The sequence below is a fragment of the Rattus norvegicus genome, chromosome 11, assembly GCF_021556685.1.
Source record: "Rattus norvegicus strain SHRSP/BbbUtx chromosome 11, alternate assembly SHRSP_T2T, whole genome shotgun sequence".
Lineage (NCBI taxonomy): Eukaryota > Metazoa > Chordata > Mammalia > Rodentia > Muridae > Rattus > Rattus norvegicus.
Window position 1 is genome coordinate 85,087,453 of NC_141544.1, and position 23,188 is coordinate 85,110,640.

Here is a 23,188-nt window from a genome sequence, read left to right on the forward strand (position 1 = left end):
CTTCAACTGCTTCAATCCTTTCTCTAACTCCTCCATTGAGGACCCTGTTCTCAGCTCAATAGTTGGCTGCAAGCATCTGCCTCTGTATTTGCCATGCTTTGGCAGAGCTTCTCAGGAGACAGCTATATCAGGCTCCTGTCAGCATGCACCTCTTGGCATCCCCAACAGTGACTGGGTTTTGTGGCTGTATGTATATGGGCTGGATCCCCAGGTGGGGCAGTCTCTGGGAACAGAGCGCTTTTAGTGTGCTTTTCTTCCTCTGAAGAAAATATTCTCTATTGTTCATTTAATTATTGCCTTTGTTCTCTCTTCATTATAATTTTATCCTGAATTTCTATTTTTTGCATCACAGGTTATTACAGGTCTGTGACAGCCTCCTGGATCCATTCTCTCACTCTCTTACCTGTTTTTTTTTTTAACAATTGCTGTAGTTTTATAATCTTTCCCTCTTCTTTAAGATTTGAGGAGGAGGTCACTTAACTTCTCCAAATCACCCTGTAGTTCTCAATAATGAACAAAGATCGTTTTCTTCTTCAGATCACTGGATGGGTTGAGAAGTGCTTTGAGTGTGTCTTCTTATGGGTGTGTCATTAAACACATCCCTACTCCAAGCCTCACTCTGGTGCAGACAGATACCCCCACTCTGGGCATCTCCCCAGTTGCCCTCCTGTTTCCAGTCTTGGCAACCGCAGCTTCACCTGTCTGCAGCAGTTGCTGCCTGGCCAGTCTTACACTCTGTCCCCTCTTTTCCCAGTCAGCCGTTGTGACCTGTAGATTGCTACAGGTTTTACAGTTACCCTGCTGTATCTGGGCTGTTCATCCTACTCAGTAGGTCTTCTTTTGTCTTCCTGATTTTATGACAAGTCTGTTGTCATTTTGAGCATTATTCTACTGTGTGCAATGTGCTAGTTTTCTCTAACAGCCTTTTTCTTTTATCTTGGACTTTTCATTGCATGACTATCATAATTCTGAGGGTGGTTCTCACTGAGTTTAACCTATTTGGTGTTCTCTGGGATGCTTGGAATTCATAAATTGAAATCTCTTACAGGCTTTGGGGGAGTTTTCCTCTCTCTCTCTCTCTCTCTCTCTCTCTCTCTCACACACACACACACACACACACACACACACACACACACACACACTTTAATCTCTGTATCCTCTCCTTAGTCTCTACTGACAAGAGTAGAAGTCCTTTTAGTAACCCAAGCCTCTGTTCATTTAAAACAGTGCTCTTTATTCTCCAGTGTGTGAGCTTGGTGTCCTAAGGGCATCTAGTTTATTTTTTTAAAAATCTAGTGAATAAAAAATTCAAGTGTTAGTTAGACTTTTTATTTCTAAGTTATCCATTACAACCATACATATTAATTGGCTGAATCTTTTTGTTTGTTTTTTTTTGTAAATGCTGGCTATAACTATGTAAAGGAAGGTTATAATAACTTCTTTTTAAATTTTTTTTTCTTTTTTTCAGAGCTGGGGACCGAACCCAGGGCCTTGCGCTTGCTAGGCAAGTGCTCTACCACTGAGCTAAATCTCCAACCCCTCTTTTTAAAATTTTAATTATTGTCGCATTGTGGGTATTATGTGTGTGCTATGGCGCATGTGTGGAGGTCAGAGGCCATGTTTGTGGAGTCTATTCTGTCTTTCTCATTTATAAGGGTTCCATGCCTAGAGCTCAAGTAATAATAGCTTCTTAAGATCACTATCTGATCATTTCAACATGTGTATCCATTCAGGATTGGCAGTGTTGCTGTTGACTGTTTTTTAGACATTGATAATTGACTTTGTTGTTACTGAGCATATCCAGTGTTGATCCTGCTAGTACCTAGTGTTTGGTCCCCGCAACCCCCATTCCACAACTCCTGTCTGTCCTGGACCTTAGAGATCTGCCTGCTTCTGCCTCTGGAGTGGGGCTAAAGGTGTGGACCATCACCACCCAGCTCCAGTCTTTTGTTTTAGTCAATAATTAGCCATCATTTCTGTTTTGTCTGTTATAAGTTGTAGTTTCAGTATTGGCCTAAATGTGAAGTGTTCTGCTATTTTTTCTGCCTCTCTCAAGTGTTTAGGCATTACTCTGGCAAATGGCAGGGTAGTGACACCTCACAGTTTAGTTCTGGAAACTCATGTTTTTCTATTGGTCTGCTCCACTCGTGTTCCCAGTCCCCATGTGTAGAGCCTGGGACTTACACTGTTCAAACACTGAATTAGTTCTTTTCTGCAGCTTTTGTCTTCCCATGGTTTTCCTAATAGTCTACACTCTCCAAGAGTCCCCTGCCTCACCCCCCTTTTTTGTAACCTGCTCTAGGCATAAACACGTGTTTCTCTTAGTTGTAGCTGCCTTCACAGTTCAGGGGACAGACTAGGATACATGCTCAAGACACACATTTCAGAGGAAAGAGGTAAACATTGAGAAACCCATCCCTTGTTAGCTTGCTTCCCCAGTTCTGATCCCTTCCACAATCTGCCTGCTTTTGTTGACTTTCCAAAGTCCTCGGGTGATTGCTTTGTGGTTATTGTTTGGTTTGCAGTTGTAATCACTTGGGGAGATAGATGGTAGTGGACTTACTCTATTTCTACCAGGAGAGGAGCCACTGAGTGTGATATAAAGCCAAAAGGCTTCCTACATGTTTATAAAGATTATAACCAGTGGCAAAAATACATTTAAAAATTTCCGTCCTGCTTGCTGGCAAAAATATCCCAGTGAGGCATGAAGTAACAAGACGAAAAGGAATCAGAACTAGAGAAGGGATTATGAAATTCCTGATCATACTGAAATGACCTTAGTAAATTATCTTTATATCTAATACAAGAACAAAAGAACCCTTCGTGAGTTTCGTAAATCCTGTGTGTATTGGTGCATTCTCTCCATCATCGTCTTGAGATGCTCTTTCTTTGTTCTAGGCGACAATCTTCAGACTGCAATAACAGTGGCCAGGAAGTCTGGGATGGTTTCCGAAGGCCAGAAAGTCATTCTTGTTGAGGCGAATGAAGCCACTGATTCTTCATCAGCATCTATCACTTGGAAGTTAGTGGAAGAGAAGAAACATGGTCTATTTGGGAGTCAGGTATACACAGCACAAGCACTCTGCTGTAGTTTCCAATGATGTCAATAGACGTGACTAGCTCAAGTTTTGAGGCAACTCCAAGTCAACGAACTTCTCCAAGTGTTTAACAAATAGAATCCAATTATGCCAGTTTCCACACTCTTACACTCTTCCTACTTCTAAGCTTCAGTCTTCCTTGGCTTATGACAATAATCATTCTTTGACTCTTAGGGAGCCTTCGGCTTCTTATTAGAAAGAACGCAGTAAGCAGAGCTGTCGCTTTAACTTCCCACATTTCCCCTTGCCTGTCAGCTCCCCCATTGGGCTCAAAGGGGACATAGTCAGTTGGACAACCTCCTGTGGGCACTAGATAATCAGACTCTGTCTTCAAGGTAGGAAAAAATGGTTCATTTATCTCCAGTCTTGTTAGTATTTTATTTCCATGGTGTCCTTATGGAACAATATTTATTCTGTTAGAAAACGGAGCTCAACAGGTTCTCGTTTCCAGGAAAGAGATGTTACCGTGCAGTGCTCATGTATCTGACACTTGATATCCGTGAAGTATGCACATCTCTGGACCTCACAGAGATCATACTGAGATGAGAGGAGGACATGAGTATGAGATGTTCTTATCCTCCAGAGGCTGTGGTGTGTGAAGATCAGTCCAGCAAAGAAACAGGAGTTCTCTAAGGGAACAGGGCTGGAACGTGACTTTTAAAGAAGAACCCTAGTCTAACTTCAGTCCTTGCTGTCAAATATGCTTGTGCTCCCAACCACTATAACAATCAGACAAGCTTAGAATAGTTTCACCTCGCTTTGCAGGACACCTACATCAACATCAGAGAAGAAGTCCCAGAAAATGGCAGAGAAGGAAATTACCATTTTGCTCTGAGTGGAAAATCCTTCCAGGTTATAAGCCAGCATTTCAGCAGCTTATTGCCCAAGGTGAGCTTTAAGGGGAGAGTGACATTTCTGTGCAGAGGATGAATATGTCATTTACATAGCATGAACCCCAAAGAGTTTCAATGTTGGCAATGGATAAAATAAAAACAAAACAAAACAAAACTAGGTAGTTCTATACATCACAAGAGAGGGGAATGTTTTTTGAAGTGTTTGTTATTTCCTATTAGATTAGAACATAATAAGCATGAGGAGTGAACTTTATACCAGCCCTAGGAAAATGTGGCTGCAAGGAGGATTTGGCATCGCACAGCTATTACCATGTTGCTATGGTGAAGGCATTTCACAGTTTAGTAGGAGCCCAGCAGTGGAACAGAAAGGCAGGAAAAGATAGGAGAGCGCTGTTAGGTCTGTGGTAGAAGACCCTTTTTCTGAAGGGGCTGAATGTAAAGCTATTTTTACAAGGAATGAATTCATAATAGGGAAAGTAACTCATTCATAAACAAATAGACTTTGCCTATATGCTGATCTGAGTTTATAGCCACAGAGAATGAAGGGCACATTGCTGTCATTTGGAAGAATTTAAAGTGTGGAGAAGAGAAGCAGTGTTAGGATACGATACCCTCAAATTATTCACGTTCTGGGGATCATTAAGTTTTGGGATAGAAGCTGAGTTTCATAACTGGTCAAGCCCAGATAACATGATTAAAACACAGATAGTCTTTATTTCATCACCTGGTGATTGTCTACTAGTTATGAACAATTTGTGGGAAGCAGTCGTGTCTTTGCCTTTTCTCGGGTCCTGCTGTATTTCTCTGATGCAATACCTCAGATTCTACTGGATCCATTTTCTGTGAAGCTCAAGATTTTTCAGAATATGGCAGAGAAGGCTGTATTCCCCATGGCAGCTGGGTTGAACTGCATAGGGCATTTTAAAAAATAAATTATTTTATAAATATATTTTGTTTTCATTGTATTTACTTGATATCAAAAGTCTCAATATCCATCTTAAAATACAAAGAAGAAGAGGAAGAGGAGGAGGAGGAGGGAGAGGAAGAAGAGGAGGAGGAGGGAGAGGAGGAAAAAGAAAAGGAGGAGGAGGAAGAGGAGGAGGAGGAAGAGGAGAAGGAAATATTTCCTTGGGAACAAACTGTTTACCACCAAACTGATGATGTCAATAGTTGTGACTTTCTTATCCACCAGTGGCTGTGGTTTGTGAAGCTCAGTCCAGCAAAGAAGCAGGAATTCCCTTAGAGACCACCAGGCAGTGTTCTGTTTTGTGTGTGACTAGCTGCCCTAATGAAACATTTTCCTTTTTTTTCCTGTTGCTGTTGTGGTTGTTGCAGATACTGATCAATGGGACCATCTTTGCAAGAATGTCTCCTGGGCAGAAGTCAAGCCTGGTGGAAGAATTCCAGAAACTGGAGTAAGTGTTTTTGCCCATGACGAAGTGATGGAGGTGTGGCAGTCGGAGGGGATGAGAGAGGCTTGAAGTGATGGAAGCCTCAGTAAAGGGGATGCCACAGGCCCAGGGAGCTGTGTAACTGGGTTAGGGCAAGAGTTCTTACCGGAATAGATGACAGTCACCAAGAAACTTAGAAAACGTTGTCGTATCTGTTCCACATTTCACGGTGGTGCTGACTTGATTGTTCATGGGTCTGGCACGTGGCATTTTCATTTTTAAAATTTTTATGCTTTACGTATGTTACATGCTGATCACAGTTTTCCTACCTCCACTTCTCCTAGTTCCCGCTCCATTTCCCTCCTTCCCCGGATGCACTCATCTTCCATCATTTAAAAAAAAAAAAGCAGGCCTCCCAGGGATAACATCTGAGCATGGCATAACAAATTGCAGTAAGGCTAGGCACAAACCCTCCTATCAAGGCTGGATAAGGTGACCCAGTAGGAGGGCAGGGGTCCTAATCATAAGCAAAAGCATCAGAGACATCCCCACTCCCACTTTTAGGGATCCCATAAGTTAGCAACCTATACGATCATAACATTTACACAGAGGACCCAGCTGTGAGCCCTATAAGGTCCACGATTGTTGATTCAGTTTCTATGACCCCCATGAGCCCTGCTTAGTTGATTCCGTGTGTCCCAAACACAGCATTTTCGCAAAGCTTCTCATGCAAGTGATTGTTGCACCCAAAGCTAAGAACCATTATACGAGAACACAGGGTCACAGAAGGGTACAGTGTGAACTGAGACTGAAGGGCTATGAGATCAGCCACTGAAGGAACAAGAATTTAGGCTTAGTATTCATAATCAACCATCACAATTATAGCATAAAAGATCATCGAATACCACAATATTAAAATATTCTTATGCTAAAGCATCTTTCCGTCATATCATTAGGACACTTCAATACCAAGAGTCTCCATTTACAGATGAAATGAGTGTCCAGGATTCTCCCCTTTGACAACACCTTTCCATTTAAGGAAAACTCATGGTGGACCATATCACTGTGACCCCCACTCTATCTCCATCTTCCCAATTCATGATTTAGTCATTAAGGCAGCTCCTCTGTCTTCTCATGGTGGAAAACCATGAAGGGATTCAGAATAAACTGGCTACTAACAGCAGCGTAAAAGCAAAGTACAACACGGTTAGTGAGTGCTTGAAGTAAGGAACCAACCACCCGATCATAATCTTAGCCAAGAGCTCCAGACGAGAGTCTTCACGCAACCATCAATGCCATGCTCAAGTGGACTCTGCTTTCTTTCTTCAACTTCTGGGCCTCGTGCTTTATGACCACCGGCAAGATGCATTTCCTCCCAAGTCTGTGCTTGCGATTGTGACTTTACTAGTCACTTTCCAGGCTAAGAACTGATGTTAAAAATGACAAAACAAGAACAACAAAAACCCAGATCTGCTTTCTAGATAAAATCTTGCAACCTCCTGACTGTGCTTTCTCTTCGCATAGCTGTGATCATCAGAAGTTTTGTGGAGGGGAAAATTGTTCTCTCATTGGCGAAGTGCCTATGACGTGGCCAGTGATGTCCTAGGTTTCTCACCCATTGTGAGAACTGTGCAGTCACACATTGCATTGACCAGTCTGTTAGGGGAACAACCTTGCAATAGAAAGTTTAAACCCTTCAGTAAAATTGGTTACTTTTGTTTAAACCAGAGAAACTAGGCTTATGAGTAAACCAGCCTTGATCCCCTCTACAATTCAATTCACTTGGTCGTCTTCTTTCTTTTTAAGCTACTTTGTGGGTATGTGTGGAGATGGTGCCAACGACTGTGGGGTAAGTAGCCATTGGTGTGGGGCCACAATTTCTCAAAAGTACTTGGAGTGGATATAATTTTTATGGATTAATAAACTGACACCAAGGACTTGGGAAGGTTTTGACTAAAGCCACTAAACGATTCAGTGGTTACTAGCTGTTAAATAATGTCCAGCTTTGTTCTAGAATCCCCTCCTCCTTGGTAGTTTCTAGTGCCATCTCTTTCTGAAATAGCAGACGGAATAAAGTCTGGTTGGGGATCACAGGTTACCTTGTGGCCAACTTCTGTCTCTCTCTCTTTCTCTCTCTCTCTCTCTCTCTCTCTCTCTCTCTCTCTCTCTCTCTCTCTGTAGGCAATAAACAAACTCTTTGCTTTCAGGCTCTGAAGATGGCTCATGTTGGCGTCTCGTTATCAGAGCAGGAGGCATCGGTGGCCTCTCCTTTCACTTCCAAAACTCCAAACATCGAGTGTGTGCCCCATCTCATCAAGTAAGAACTTGTTTTCTCCAGTATTACTTTCTCTTTTGACTTTTGGGCACAGATAATATTATTCTTCTGGGGAAAAGCAGAAGAGCGGTGTGTAGAGGGGGGTGCTTTCTGTAAAACCATAAACATTTTCCTGCCTAGTGGATTTCAAAGGAGTTATAAATAATGTTGGGGGGGGGTAAAAATAATGTGGTGAGAACAGTGCTGTTTCTACAAGTCACTGGTTGCATCACTTTTCCTTTCTTTCTTTTTTTTTAAAATGTTTGTTTGTTTGTTTGCTGGAGACAGGGTTTCTCTATGTAGTCCTAGCTGTCTTTGAACTCACTGTGTAGACCAGGCTGGCCTTGAATTTACAGAGATCTACCTGTCTCTGCTTCCTGAGTGTTGAGATTAAAGGTGTGTGCCACCACTGCCTGGCCAAGTTAGATCATTTTTAAAAAGGGTTGTCACTGCTTTGAATTACAGTAGCAACTTAGTTTTGATGCATTTTCCTGGGAGAATGCACTTACCTTCTTAACCTCTTGGCCCTTTGTGTTTCCTTGGGATACATTTCTCATGCCCAGTCTTAAAAATCTTTGTTACTGCTTGGTGTGCCTATTGAATTCACCTTGGTTCTATATTTGTACTGCTGGGACACTTAGCTTGACTAGTAGGAACATCATAGTGGTCAATCTCAGTCAACACAGCATCTGTTTATAATTTAAAATGTATCTGATAGCATTTATGATGCCAAGGGGTGCAGACTGATGGGAGCCTGATAGAGCTTTTTCCTGAGATGCCCTGCCAGAGCCTGACAAAAACAGGTGGATGCTCAAAGCCAACCATTGGACTGAAAATGGGGTCCCCAGTGGAGGGGGTAGAGGAAGGACTGAGGTAGCTGAGGGAGTTTGCAACCACATAGGAAGAACAACAATATCAAGCAGATACCCGAGAGTTCCCAGGGACTAAACTGCCAACCAAAGAGTCTACATGGAGTGACCCATGTCTCTAGCCACATATGTAGCAGAGGGCATCAATGGGAGGAGAGGCTCTTGGTCCTGTGAAGGCTCGATGTCACAGTGTAGGGGAATGCTAGGTCAGGAAGGTGGGAGGGAGTGGGTAGGTGGGTGAGGAAACACTCATACTCACTCATAAAGACGGGGGTGGGGGATGGGATAGGGGGATGGAGGGGAAAGCAGGAAGGGGATAATATTTGAAATGTAGATAAAGAAAATATCCAATAAAAAATGAAAATAAAATAGCCCTCAGATAGAGACATGACTGGTATCTCTTTTGTAAATGAAGAAGCCAGGAGTAAATAACCTGAGTGATATATGCCCGTGACCAGAGACCACGGAGGGTGGAGACCATGTCTTCTTCACTAGCATACTGTTTCTGCCGTATTAATGCAATGAGTAGGCTAGCCTCTCTCGTTTATCCATGGCCTTGACTAAGATTTGTTGAACTGGAACTTAGTGCCAGGATGTAAGGGAGGCCATAAAGTCAGCTCTCATAGAGATTCCTATGTGCTAACAAGAATAAAATGGGTTGTGTAAAAGGTCACATTGTGGCCGAGGAAGAGGAATTACCTGCTTTCAACAGCGTCTTGGGAAAACATCACTTGAGGAGGTGAGAAACGGAAAGAAATTACCTCCCTGGTAGAACCACTGACAGCAGCAAGACCTGATTTGAGGATCTGGTCTCAAACCATTAGGAAGGTATAACACCAAGCAAATTAAAGTCCGAGTCCCAACCCCAAGTGAAATAGAAGTGGTCATTTACATGTCATCTGTCTTGTGCTTGAATATGGTATTTGTCTGGCATCAGCCAGCGATAGCACCGAGGAACACGCTCATTGTGTCTATTCTATTTAAATCTGAGGCACAGGAGATTTGAGTGGACACACCGTGTTTAGTACAGGAAAGGTTAGAATTTCCCAGGTAAAATCTGGATTAAACATTTGTCAAATTCCCAAAGTACCTGCTTGAAAATGCTCCCAGACCTTCTTTACTTCCCTTAGTTCACAGATGCAGGAATTGAGACAGGGGAGTGATCTTCCAAATCACATTAGCAACTGTGTATGAGGTCCAAGACTGGCTCCCGGGTCCCCTGGCTCAGAGTTCAAGAGCTGAAACCATTTCAAGCATAGCGGGCAAAAGTAGCTGTAAACCAGTGTCCATTGCTGGGTCAAGGCTATGGACGCTGGCCCAGAACTGCTCTTTTCCAAACAATCAGGCATTTAGCTACCACTGGCTCAAGGCTGTGCCCAGTTGGAGACAAGCTATCCTATAAGCAGATGTCTGGCTTTTTACATATTTTTGTGGTTCTAAGTTCAGATGAGAAAAAACAGCACAGAACAACAGCCAGTTTCCTTCCGCCACACTCCTCATCCCTTCTCATTCCTTTTCTTCCACAGGGAAGGCCGCGCAGCTCTCGTTACGTCCTTTTGCATGTTTAAGTACATGGCCCTGTACAGCATGATTCAGTATGTTGGTGTTCTGCTGCTCTACTGGGTATGACTTGGGACTAAGCCTCCTTTAGTGAGAGCTAAAGCAAGTAGTTGAGCCGGTGGGAGCTAAATGCCTGGATGTTTGTGGATCAAGTGTCCTAAAAGTGTCCCCAAGAGCTGGACAAGCCGTGGCTCTCGGATACAGTAACACAACCTCAAGTGATAACTGAGGAACAGAATATAATGTCATTTAATTCTCACTGTCACTTTCAGCCGTGTGGACGAGGTACCTGCTTTCCCAGTTCTATTTATTGAAGAGTGGATTCTAGTGCTGGAGTAGCGCTTTAATAACGGGCATTCTAGCTCGATGCTCTGTTACTGTGTGTGGTAAATGATGAGGCAAAAGCAACTTAGGGGAGGAAAGGGATTGTTTGTCTTATAGATTCTTTCCATCACTTAAGGGAATACATACAGTAACTCAGGGCGGGAGTGCGAAGCAGGAGCCCGTGGAGGAACCCGGCTCACAGACTCTCTTCCTGGCTTGCTCAGTTACTTTACTTACATAGCCTAGTCCTGCCTCCCCGAGTTGGCCCAGGTCAAAGTGGACTGGGTCTTCCTCTGTCAGTTCACAATCAAGGAGACATCCCACTGGCCTGTCCACAGGCGAATCTGATGGCGGTAATTCTTCAGCTGAAGTTTCTTTTCCTAGGCACGTCAAGTTGACAACCGACATTAGTCATCACAACAGACTTCCCTTTGCAGCTTCAGGGGTGTGAACGTCCAGCTACCCACCTGGTACACCTAAACGTGAACAAGGGAAACAGACAATAGCAGTCATTACACACTTATGTACCGTATAGACATAGGAGCTGGAAATAACCCAGGAGCGTAGATTATAGAAACACTACTGGAGAAAAGAAGTAGCACCGAGCTTCGAATATATCCTACCTTCATTTTATGCAGTTAACTTAGTGGTATGTTCGCATGATTTAAGTGTGGTTTTTTTTTTTTCCAGCCGTGTTTAACACCTAGATTTTAACAGTCATGAAAACTTAGCAATTGGCTTTCAAGGGGAAATAACCTATCATAGCTGCCATTCCCTACACAGGCCAGCGAGTTGTGATATAAAAATAAACGCATGTATTGTGTGGTGACTCTTATCAGTTAGTAGGATATAAAGGAGAACGGAGGTCACTATTGTGTGTGATTTCAGTGTGCTCTCACTCTCCAACACCAAGGAAGGGGGCCATCCCTGCAGACGTCTCATCCAGACTCCTCCTTGCTTTGTATTTGCTCTCTCCTCGGCTCAAGCTCTTGGTCTCAAAACCTTGCTTTCAGATAGGTTTCCAGCCTCTCTGATGAGGGCATAGAGGTTAAGCTGCTTGTGGGAATTTGATCTTATTTTGGAATCCTAACAGTTCACTGCCCTCAGAAGTGTAATTCAATATGGGGTACTGTGATCTCCTCTCCTCTCTAGTGCGAGAGCAGGGAAGCAGCAAGCCTGAAGTCAGAGGCTCAGACATTCTTTTGCAAGAACAGCAAGACAGTTTATCAAAAGTGCATAACATCTCACTTAACCGTGCCTTAGACACACGTTGTGAATTCAGTTGCCCTAACTTTCCATCAGTGAAAACTGTGGAAGATTACCAAACAGCTGTTACATGTGACTATGGGGGATGCACGGTTTATTGCCAGACCAAACCCACACGTTCTGTTAATGAACAGAAAAGGAATGAGACAGATCAAGTAGGGCGTTCCCTTAGCTCTGGGTATCATCGATGCAGGAGACCCTGCCTGGGAAGCTCACACAGGAAGCTCTCCCGTAGCTAGAGGGTTTCAAAGACCTGGGTTTCCACAGTCACCACCACTCACCAAGCCAAGCAGCCCCCTGAATCATGCCGTGTCCTCAGTAAGCCGCTTGAAAAAAATTAAAGTTGTAGGGAGACACAGTGCAATTCTTGTTGAGCTTTATCTTCAAGCTTGTCATTCTTTCCTCTGCCTTCTGTTTTGTTTGCAGAAAACAAACAGCCTCTCGAATTACCAGTTTCTATTCCAGGATCTGGCCATCACAACTCTTATTGGTGTAACAAGTAAGAACTTTAAAACTTTCTTTCTGGAGGTGCCTCTGCCTACTGCCTTCCCTCCACCCCAGGGAGGGCTGTCCATCATCATCAGGAATGTATAGCCTAGTCTCAGAGACAGGGAGTGGCCATAGAATACTCAAGTCTATTGAAAGAAAATGTTAACAAAGGGAGAAATGGGCTTTTTGCCATTCCCCTGAAATACAGAGCTTCTATAAGTGGGCACTAATCAACCAGAATGAAAAGGCACCTGGGAAATGGGAAATGACTTTGGTGCGCTTTTTCGGTGTAGGTGCAGCTGAAATGTGCTTTTCACTTGTAGAGCTGAACGGCTTTGATCTTTATGACCTCCCAATTGCCGCCTCTTGCCACAGAAAGTGGCACTTACGGGCAATTCTGCCATCGTAAGGCTCCCACCTCCCACCTTTCTAATGAGCATGTGGACTGTCTCCTATGTAGGGAAAAATTTCAACTCATGAGAGCTTTTCAAGCTATTTTAAGTTTCCAGCGATGTTGAGACAAAGGTACAGAGATTTCCTTTCTGCCTCCCCCATGCTGAGTATACACAACTCCCCTGCTGTGAGCCTCATCCCTGCCCCAAGGAGCCACATTGGCCTCTGTGCATCTCTATGTTACGATTCCCTCAAAGCTCATGGTTTCGTTTGGTTTTACTCTTAGTCTCAAATGCCAAGACACGACATAGGACAGATACCTAACATTGTGCTACCATACAGAATGTTTACCTCCAAAAATGTTTGATGTTCTATCCTTTCATACTTCTTTTCCCCAAACTTAAGACAACCACTGTGGTCTTTTAACAGTCTCTACACCTTTCCAGAAACTTCTGCAGTTGGAATTATGCACTCATCAGGCCTTTCAGATCAGTCTCTTTCATATAATAACTCTATACATTTGAGGTTTCTACATACCTTACATATTTGACGTTTACCTCTTTCATGTGCTGAGCGATATTCTGTCGTCTCTGTGGCACAGTTTATTTCTCCATTCGCCTACCAAAGAACAACTCTGTTGCTTTCCAGTTTTGACATGTTAAGACTAAAACTAATTTGAATATCTGCGTGTAAGGTTTCATGTGAACATGGGTTTTCAATTCCACGGCCCACTCTCCTTTGAGAGTTGAGCATCGATAAGGTATCCTTTGTGACTTACCCCAAGCATTACTGTCTGGGAGGCTGCAAATGACTAACTTGCTACAAAGGTATGGCTCTTTTTACATGTGCAGTGGTCTTGCGCTCATGCCTTTTCTTCCATAATTTTAACAGCTCTCATGACAAGTCATTCTAAAAACATGCCCAGAAATATACAAGAGTGTCTCAGGTAGCGTAGGTGATAACTCAGACATTCTCCTGCCTGTGGCTGCCCAAGTTCTCCTGCAGTCAATAGCAATGGCCACTTCTCCTCAAGCACTGGTCTCTCAACACCACCCTCTCTTCAACAGGTTTCTTTCTTTTTACTTTAGTGATACCACACTCTCCGGAGTTCATGTACCGCTTAAGTGACACAGCTTCCATTTCTTTCCTTTTTAATCTTCTTAAACCCTGTTCTCAGAGCATCTTGACTTTAGCCTGCATCCTGTCTCTAAGGGATGTCAACTAGTCACAGAACTTTAAAGTCATCTGTGTGTGATGACTCCTTAGTTTATATCTGCAGACAAAAGGATTACCTGGAGCTCTGGAATGAAGAAGCATTCAGCTTGGCATATTTAGCAGGGCCCGCACATTACATAGTTGAGCTAAACTCTCGATTCTTCCAGACCTAGTTACGTGAACTTACCAAGTGGCTTGTTTGTGCTACTTAATGCTCCAGGCCTTTGGGATAGGTCAATGAAGCAAGAGAAGGGAAGCAAAACGGTCCTTTTCCTCATACCTCTTACAGTCTATAACATCGCTCCCTCCCTAGTTACTCAAATGAGTCGTTCTGAGTTCTCCTCTTTTCTTCAGTCTTTCCATCTAATGAATATAAAGTTCTGTAGTGAGTGGTTTGAATATGAACGGCCTCAATATTTGAATATTTGAATGCTTGGTCATTAGGGAGTGGCACTACCTGAGAAAGATTAGGAGGTGTGGCCTTATTGAAGGAAGTGTATCCCTGAGATGGGATTTGGTGTTTCAAAAGCCCACGCCAGGTGCAGTGTTGCTTTCTTCCTGCTTCCTAAGGTCCTTCATGTAGAACTCTTAGCTACCCCTCCCCCGCAGCACCATGTCTGCCTGTGTGCCTCACTGCCCGATATGATGGTAATGGACTAAACCTCTGAACACCAGTGAAGTGTTTTCCTTTATAAGAGTTGCCATGGTCATGGTGTCTCATCACATCACATCCTGGCTCCCCTCCTGCCAGTTCAAGATAATCACTCTCTCCTATTTTGTTGGGTGGGCCAGGCCAGCATTGCCCATATAATTGCTCTGGCTTCCGTTCTTGCCGACGACCCCATTGCTCTTTTTAAAAAGTTACATAGAAAGTTACAGGCCGTCCTAAAGTATTTCTGTACAAACTGTCTTTGGTGGCTCCATTTACTTTTCACACAGTATAATTTTTGTTAAAATGTAAATATTATGATGTCACTCACTTAAGATGGTCCAGTATGGTCTGTCAAGATGGGTCAGCAGTTAAAGATGCTTGCCTCGCAAGCCTGGAGACATGGGTTCAGTCCCTGATACCCACATGAAAGTGGGAGGAGAAAATGAACCTGCTCCAGAGAGTTGTCCTCTGATCACACACATGCAGTGGCACATGCCCTCCCACCATAGTAACAATAGTAAAAAAAAAATACAAACAAAAGTTTTTAGTAATTTTCCATCCCATGAAATTCAAATCTAAAGTGACTGGGGTCCTGCCTACATCAACACCACCTCTGATCGTATTATCACCTACCGGAGGTACACAGGCAGACATAGTGCTAAAGAAGTAGCTGAGAGGTTTACATTTTGATCTGAAGACAACAGGAAGAGAGTGACGTGTGGGTGCTTGGTGCCTGCAGAGACCCGAAAAGAGCGTTGGATCCCATGTAACTTCAGTTACAGAGGGTTGTGAGCCACTATGTGGGGGTTGGGAGATCAAACCAGGTCCTCTGTAAGAGCATCCAATGCTTGTAACCACTGAGCCATCTCTCCAACCCCAATGCGTTTTCTTCATCACGTTCATCCTCTCTACAAACTCATCCCTGCTCTACCTTTCTTCCATTCCCAACAAACTTAGTATCCTTTAAAAGAATAAACTCATCAAGACTGATTTGTGCTGGACAAATCCATATTCTTGCATGTGTATCCCTCTACTGAAGCATAGCTGACTTAGTTGGGGATACACTCTTAGAGAAAACCGACTCCTCTTCTCCCAGTAGCTATCACTTGCCAATAGCTCTTCAGCTGGGGGCAGCATTTCATGCCCAGTTCCATGTTCTGTGCTGGGATTTGATCTGGCTTATGCTTGCACAGATCTTGTGCATGCTGCCATGACTGCCGTGAGCTCACATGTGCAACTTCCCTGTGTCCAGAAGACACTGTTTCATTCCCGCCACCCATCAGCTTTCACTGTACATCCTTTCTGCTCCCCCGTTTGCAAAGATCCCAGAGTTTTTTGGAGAATGGGCTGCGACACAGATGTCCCATTTAGGGCGGAGCATCCCACCATTCCTTATTCTCTGCTCTGATCAGTTGTGGAAGGTCTCCATGTTAATTACCATCTGGTCCAAAAAAGAAGCTTCGCAGACGGAGGCTTGGCAGGTGCATTAATCGTGCCACTCTGGTGATTAAGAACCCAACATTTTCCTGCTCTCACGCATGTGAACCTTGGATTTATTTCCTAGTGAATTTGAATGGTGCCAACCCGAAGCTAGTGCCCTTCAGACCTGCGGGAAGGCTGATCTCACCACCTCTGCTGCTCTCAGTTATCCTCAACATCCTTCTCAGCTTGGCTATGCACATCGTGGGCTTCATCCTGGTGCAGAAGCAGCCTTGGTATTCCATGGACTATCACAGGTATCAGTGTGGCCTCAAATCTGGCTTCTTGATGTCTGATTTCTGTCAAACATCATCTGGTCCACATGAAGGAAGGCAAATTAGACTTCACCTACCAAGGGTTTTAATTCCCTTTGGGGGAAATTACCAACAATCACTTGTCCTTTTATTACACACTTTTGCCTGCACTGCTTAATAATGAGGGTGGCTGGGGCTTCTAACTTTCCTGGTTTGTCCCACTTTAAGCAGCCTAGTTTAAACCATGTCCAATGAAATGATCAATATATTTTTCTTTCAGGACTGCCCTGTTCAATAATAAAGTGTATGTCACCCCATGTATCAATTAATGGTTCTTAAACCTCCTAAGAGAAGCCTTACTCTTCTCTATCCCTGTATCCTTAATATAAATGATGGATGAACAACTTAATGAACAAGCAGCAGTTGAATCTGCCAATGTTTTTACTTATACAAAATTATAAGTCTGCCTGTGCTTATTTTTTCTTGTATCTTCTTCACCAATGAACAATTATGAGATATTGGATGTCTGCTCTTAACAGTGTTTGCCATGGTGACCTGCAGATGGAAATGTATTCTGGGAACTCCATTGACTCTTTTGGTTTCCTTTGTAGTGTCTGTCCAGTGAGAAATGAGAGTGTTTCAGCCTTATCAGCATCTCCCAACGTTCCTGAGAAAACCAGAAGTAACAGCACCTTTGCGAGTTTTGAGAATACTACAATATGGTTTTTGGGAACGATCAACTGTATCGTTGTGGCTCTTGTATTCTCTAAAGGAAAACCATTTAGGCAGCCCACCTATACAAACTGTAAGTGGCATTCTGTGCAAGCAGAGGACGAGTATTAACCATTGCCGATCATAGAACAGGCATGCTCAAGCCTCTCAGGAAGGAAACAACTGCATAGCATAGTCTCAGCTAGGGTCCCTTCACTTCCACCCAGAGCTCTGAGAAAACACTGCAGCCTCATTCCCCTGCCTCTCTCTTCCCATCAAAGAAATTCTTTTTTCATACCTGGGTTCCACCTGACATCATCTTTAGGTGATGTTTCTTGGGGTCAGTCTAAGTTGGGAAGTGCAATGTAAAGACCAATCTTGTCCCCATCTTTCAGAATTCATCCTGGGGACACGAAAAAGGTCACAGCCCTCAGCTGGGACTTGGTGTCATGAAGGCTGGTCAGGATGGTATTGTGTAGTGGCAGAGTGGGAGTAGGTCTGTCCACAAGGACATCATATAGTATTGTGGACACTCTTGGCTGGAGTAATTTGGGGCAGAGAGTTTCTTTAGGAGAAGTCCGTGTCCTTAGTCTCTGAGACATGTATTCGTATAGTGATACTAACTCTCTGATTGTGGAAATTCAGAAGGATAAATTGAAGGATCAATATCCGCAATATGAAATTGTTCCAGGAAGAAAAATTTTCTCTTTTTTCCTCATTGGGATGAAGAAGCTGTTGAATGTTCATCTTTCTATAATCACAATTTAAATTCTCGTGTATTTATGGCATTCTTGGTTTTCCAGAAATGGATTTGAGGCAGAAGACTTGTATTAAGGCAAGATACTTGAATGTCTTTAAAAACTTACCAAGGGGACATTTTGCCATTGTTATTCTATATATATATATATTCATTTACCACCCACACAAATTGGAATGTAATGTAGATGTAAAAAAGACCCCCCTCCCATGACATGCGTGGGATTGTAGAGGTGAGGACCCACTGTACAGACATGAGAGCTTTCATCCACTATGCTGTATTTGAATGCAGAAGTCAAGTAAATGTAACCAGCATTAGCCTAGAATATGTCAGTTAATAGATGTTGATGCTTCTCACAATGAGTTCTTAAAATGATAGCTTGTGTTCTTGTTTCCTCAGATATATTTGTCCTTGTGCTGATTTTACAGATGGGCGTATGTCTTTTCATTCTATTTGCGGATATCCCAGAGTTGCATAGGCGTTTGGACGTAAGTATCCTCTCTGGAAGATGACGATGTTAGTATTTTTGTCACCAGCCTCTGATAGCAGGCCACTGTCGTAACTGACAGGGACTCTCGACACTGGCTATGTACTTTGGAAATGGCAGAGTTTAAAAGAGTGCTGCATTATATCTATTTTTTACTCAAGCTAATCAGGAAATAAGACTGCATCAAGTGTTACATTCTGGGACTAAACATAGCCTTAGAACAAGTATTGAGCCAGTTCTCATTGAAAACAAAATCCCCTGAAAGATTCGGAAAAGTCAGCTTATGCATGCTGTGCTTTCAAATGCTGTTTAAAGAACTTTTCCTTGCAGCAGTCTTTAGATTAATTCTCAAATATGTACTTACTTTTTAAAAACTATGCTTTTCTGTACTTTCATTTCAAAAGTTATATTTGAAAAGGTGCTTTCACAGAGCCTTACTCCTCTGTCTTAAGGTCTCTGTCTCTTACATTTTAAAAAACATAACTGAGACGTTTGAAATACAAGATATCATAATTTTACCTACTCAAGTGAGGGAAAGTGTATATATGTATATATGTGAATATGTGTATGTATATGCATATGATGTATATGTGTATGTGTGTTTATATATATGTGTATGTGCATGTATATGAGGTATATGTATATGTGTATTATGTTTATATATGACTCTTATAGTCTGACTGGCACACTGGCAGAATAAAGGGGGTGCGGTTTTGTTGGGTGAGAACTTGTGTAGAGTCTGTGACAGCAGGACTACAAAGATGTTGCAAAGAGGCATTGTTAAGTTTAAAACCAAGCCTTTTTATTAAGTAAATATGGGCCTATTTTAGAAAATGTGGACTATTCAGGCAAGGAAAATTTATAACATTATTATTCTTCCACCTTTTAAAATTCATGTACTGCAAATGGGCTTTGCCTCAAATTTACCAAGTTTATTATGAATTGAATCATGCTGTTTCACATCCTAAATGTGCATGTGCATGCGTCTGTGTGTGTGTGTTCATGCATGTGCATGCATGTGTGTGTGTGTGTGTGTGTGTGTGTTACTAACAAATACATTCACATGGTTTAAAAGTTTCTAAAAATGTAAGTACAGTAAAATATTCTTTCCAATGCAGCTTCCCTCTGGAGGCAACCTATGGCATCAGGTTTTTAAAAATGTATTCTTATACTCTATTTTATACGTACACGGAGAAGTACATGTGATTCTATGTATGTGAACCTTCTCCCACCTTTTTATACAACAGTAGCAAACTACTCCGTTTGTCGCTGTTCGGTGATGTTGGTGTCAAAGTGGGATGTGCTGGGAAAGGAATTTATTTATTGTAGAAGATATCTGCGGGAGGAAAGATCAAAAGCCAGGGAAAGTGAGGAGAGGTGTCAGACCACCATGAAGACCAAACCCAGCGAAGTGGAGAGGGGAGGAAGAGGAGGGCCCCATGAGAAGCGCCTCAGTCCACACTGACTTAAGGATTAAGCTGAGACCCTCTCAGTGGTGCCTGGCATCTTAGAGAAGAGAGCCTCACAAGAATTCATGATGTTCTTACTTTTTGGCCCTGTGTAGCTCATGGGAAGTATAGCTTTAGGGTGGAGGTTGTCATAGATGTTGAGTATACTTTTGGGGGTGGTCAATATTTATCTTCCCAGCAGCAGGAGATCTGAGTGGAACATTTTCATAGCTGTGTGTATTTATCTTCCCAGCAGCAGGAGATCTGAGTGGAACATTTTCATAGCTGTTACAACAATATACACAGTCCTGTACCTTATTTCTTTCATGTAATAGTGTACTTTGGTAACTGTGCCATACTAGCATATAAACCTTCCTCATTATTTTTAATTATAACATAATATTTTGTTATATATACATTTGCACTGTATTTCATGGTGTAGATTATATATATATCATAACTTATATGTAATCCCATATTAATTAACATGTAGCTGTTTCTAGTTTGTTGCCTTACAAAGACACAGTAGAAGAACTATGTACATATCTTTTCAGTCATGTACAAGTATATGGCAGGAGCAAATGCATAGAAATGGATTCAAAAAATAATTTAGAGAGCATTGTTCTCCATAGGATTGCATCAGCTTTTGCTCCCATCAGCATATGAGAGTTGTATAGGACATGTAGTACACAATGGAGCTTACTTGGCTTATCCATCCATGTAACCAGCCACTCATCATCCATCCATCCACCCATCCATCCATCCATCCATCCATCCATCCATCCATCATCCATTCATCCATCCATCAATCCGTATACTGATCCAACCTTTCATCCATGCATCCATACACCCATCCATTCATCCATTCATCCATCTATCCATCCATCCATCCATCCATCCATCCATCCATCCATCATCCATTCATCCATCCATCAATCCATATACTGATCCAACCTTTCATCCATGCATCCATACACCCATCCATTCATCCATTCATCCATCTATCCATCCATCCATCCATCCATCCATCATCCATTCATCCATCCATCAATCCATATACTGATCCAACCTTTCATCCATGCATCCATACACCCATCCATTCATCCATTCATCCATCTATCCATCCATCATCCATCCATCCATCCATCCATCCATCCATCCATCCATCCTTCCATCCATCCATTAGTTCATTTGCATACGTATATCTCAGACACTGTGCCTGAAGAGGAGTTGGAAGAAGGCAGAGGAAGTGTGGAAAGGGCTTGATTTAGCTCCATGCTCTCCTTGGGTAGTACCCTCATGAGGGCTCAGGTAAAGCCCTGAAAGAGCAGCCCTGACTGAGTACTTCAAGGACGGTTTCGGATGAAGAGAAACATGGCACCGGAAGACAGAAGGCCACATTGTGACAGTGGAAGTTTCACACATGTGTCCTCAGAGATGCCTGGGAATAAAGTGACATTCCTGAATTCCCTCTTGAAAACAACAAAAAGGGAGCAGATGAAAGGGGTTTACTATTATTTGTTTTTATTTAAAAATGACCAAAATTAGTAAATATAGAAATTTTAGATAAAAGAAAGAGACTAGGAGAGAAAGAAAAAAGAGTCACAATTCTCAAATGAACATCAGTGTTCAACACTTATAAGTTCTTTATGTATATGTATATGTATATTTATGTAATATATACTATATACACATGCCATTTATATTTTGCATGATGATGTGGGTGCTGGGAGCTGAACTGTCAAGCCTCTGAAGGAACATAAGTGCTCTTAACTCCTGAACCATTGCTTGTGTGTGTGTGTGTGTGTGTTTGCCGTAATGTATAGCCTATGCAAATATCCAGTGTGAGCATGGAAACTTTTCCAGCATGTTTCTTCTAAGCCTACGTGTGCTTCCTCTTCTGCCAGCTGCTGTGCACTCCCGTCCTGTGGAGAGTCTACATTCTCATCATGGTCAGCTCCAACTTCGTTGTGTCCCTTGCTGTGGAGGTAAGTACCCTCAGGCTGTTTGCTGTGTGTGTCAGTGAGGCTTAGCTTTTTGGGAGTTTGGGAATGGAGCAACTGTAATGTGCAAAGACTCAGCACTGTGGTGGCCCTTCCGCCACACAGTGTGCAAAGGTTTTGCACAGTGTGCAGTGTCTCATCCCTGATGAGAAGACATGCTAATGTTTTTCTCGTTTGTAAAGTGTGGTAGGGCGGATGCATTTGTGTTCTTTTTTTTTTAAAAGAATTTATTCATTTCTTATATATATAAGTACACTGTAGCTAGCTGTCTTCAGAAACAACAGAAGAGGGCATCGGATCTCTTTACAGATGGTTGTGAGCCACCATGTGGTTGCTGGGAATTGAACTCAGGACCTCTGGAAGAGCAGTCAGTGCTCTTAACCACTGGGCCATCTCTCCAGCCCTCATTTGTGTTCTTTAAGGTTCTATTCATTCTTAAAATTCCCCAGTCTAGAAGGGAGAGGCAAAGATTAAAACAGAGACTGAAGGAACACCCATTCAGAGCCTGCCCCACATGTGGCCCATACATATACAGCCACCCAATTAGATAAGATGGATGAAGCAAAGAAGTGCAGACCGACAGGAGCCAGATGTAGATCGCTCCTCAGAGACACAGCCAGAATACAGCAAATATAGAGGCGAATGCCAGCAGCAAACCACTGAACTGAGAATAGGTCCCCTATTGAAGGAATCAGAGAAAGAACTGGAAGAGCTTGAAGGGGCACGAGACCCCAAAAGTACAACAATGCCAAGCAACCAGAGCTTCCAGGGACTAAGCCACTACCTAAAGACTATACATGGACTGACCCTGGACTCTGACCCCATAGGTAGCAATGAATATCCTAGTAAGAGCACCAGTGGAAGGGGAAGCCCTGGGTCCTGCTAAGACTGAACCCCCAGTGAACTAGTCTATGGGGGGAGGGCGGCAATGGGGGGAGGGTTGGGAAGGGAACACCCATAAGGAAGGGGAGGGGGGAGGGGGATGTTTGCCCGGAAACCGGGAAAGGGAATAACACTCGAAATGTATATAAGAAATACTCAAGTTAATAAAAAAAAAATATTTTAGACAAAAAAAAAATTCCCCAGTCTAGGCACAAGTAGAATTCACATTTTATAATTGAGATATGATTTATGCACTATAAAACTCACCATTTTAAAGCACCAGTGGTTTTTAGTATAGTTGGTGAGTGTACAACATTAACACTACCCAGTTCAAGAACCATTTCATCCCCCACCCCTGGAAAATCTTGCAAGCCATTAGCAATTGATTTTCATCCCCTTCCTCTCTATGTTGACAATCCAAACACACTTTCTGTCCCCATGGATTTTCCTATTTGGGACATTTCCTATCAATAAAAACATTCTGTACATGGTTTGTCTTTGTTTTTGTTTTTTGCTTTTGTTTTTTGTTTTGTTCTGCCTTCAGTGTCGAAGACTGAACTCAGGGTCTTGCACATGCTAGTTAAGCACTCTACCACTGACTTTATTATACTATTTTTACTGATTTTTTTATTACCATTCCTTTATTATTACTATATAATCTCCCTTCTTCAAAGCCTGGTATTGAAAGGCAATACCCAGTGAAGGCATCCATAAAGGAGAGGAGAAATGTCAGGTATGGTAT

The 23,188-nt window shown here is 42.6% G+C and overlaps 1 protein-coding gene across 4 annotated transcripts in view; it reads left to right on the forward strand.

Annotated features, from left to right (window-relative positions):
- Positions 1-23,188, forward strand: part of Atp13a4 (ATPase 13A4) — a 139,151-nt gene that overhangs the window by 110,436 nt on the left and 5,527 nt on the right. For 3 of the 4 annotated variants that reach the window (XM_087575804.1, XM_087575805.1, NM_001191658.2), the window contains 11 exon segments: positions 2,899-3,062; positions 3,864-3,986; positions 5,288-5,367; positions 7,150-7,192; positions 7,551-7,660; positions 10,053-10,149; positions 12,103-12,175; positions 15,990-16,161; positions 16,770-16,963; positions 18,026-18,114; positions 21,469-21,549. In XM_087575804.1, coding sequence (XP_087431930.1) covers positions 2,899-3,062; positions 3,864-3,986; positions 5,288-5,367; positions 7,150-7,192; positions 7,551-7,660; positions 10,053-10,149; positions 12,103-12,175; positions 15,990-16,161; positions 16,770-16,963; positions 18,026-18,114; positions 21,469-21,549 — 1,226 coding nt within the window. 4 annotated transcript variants of the gene reach the window in all.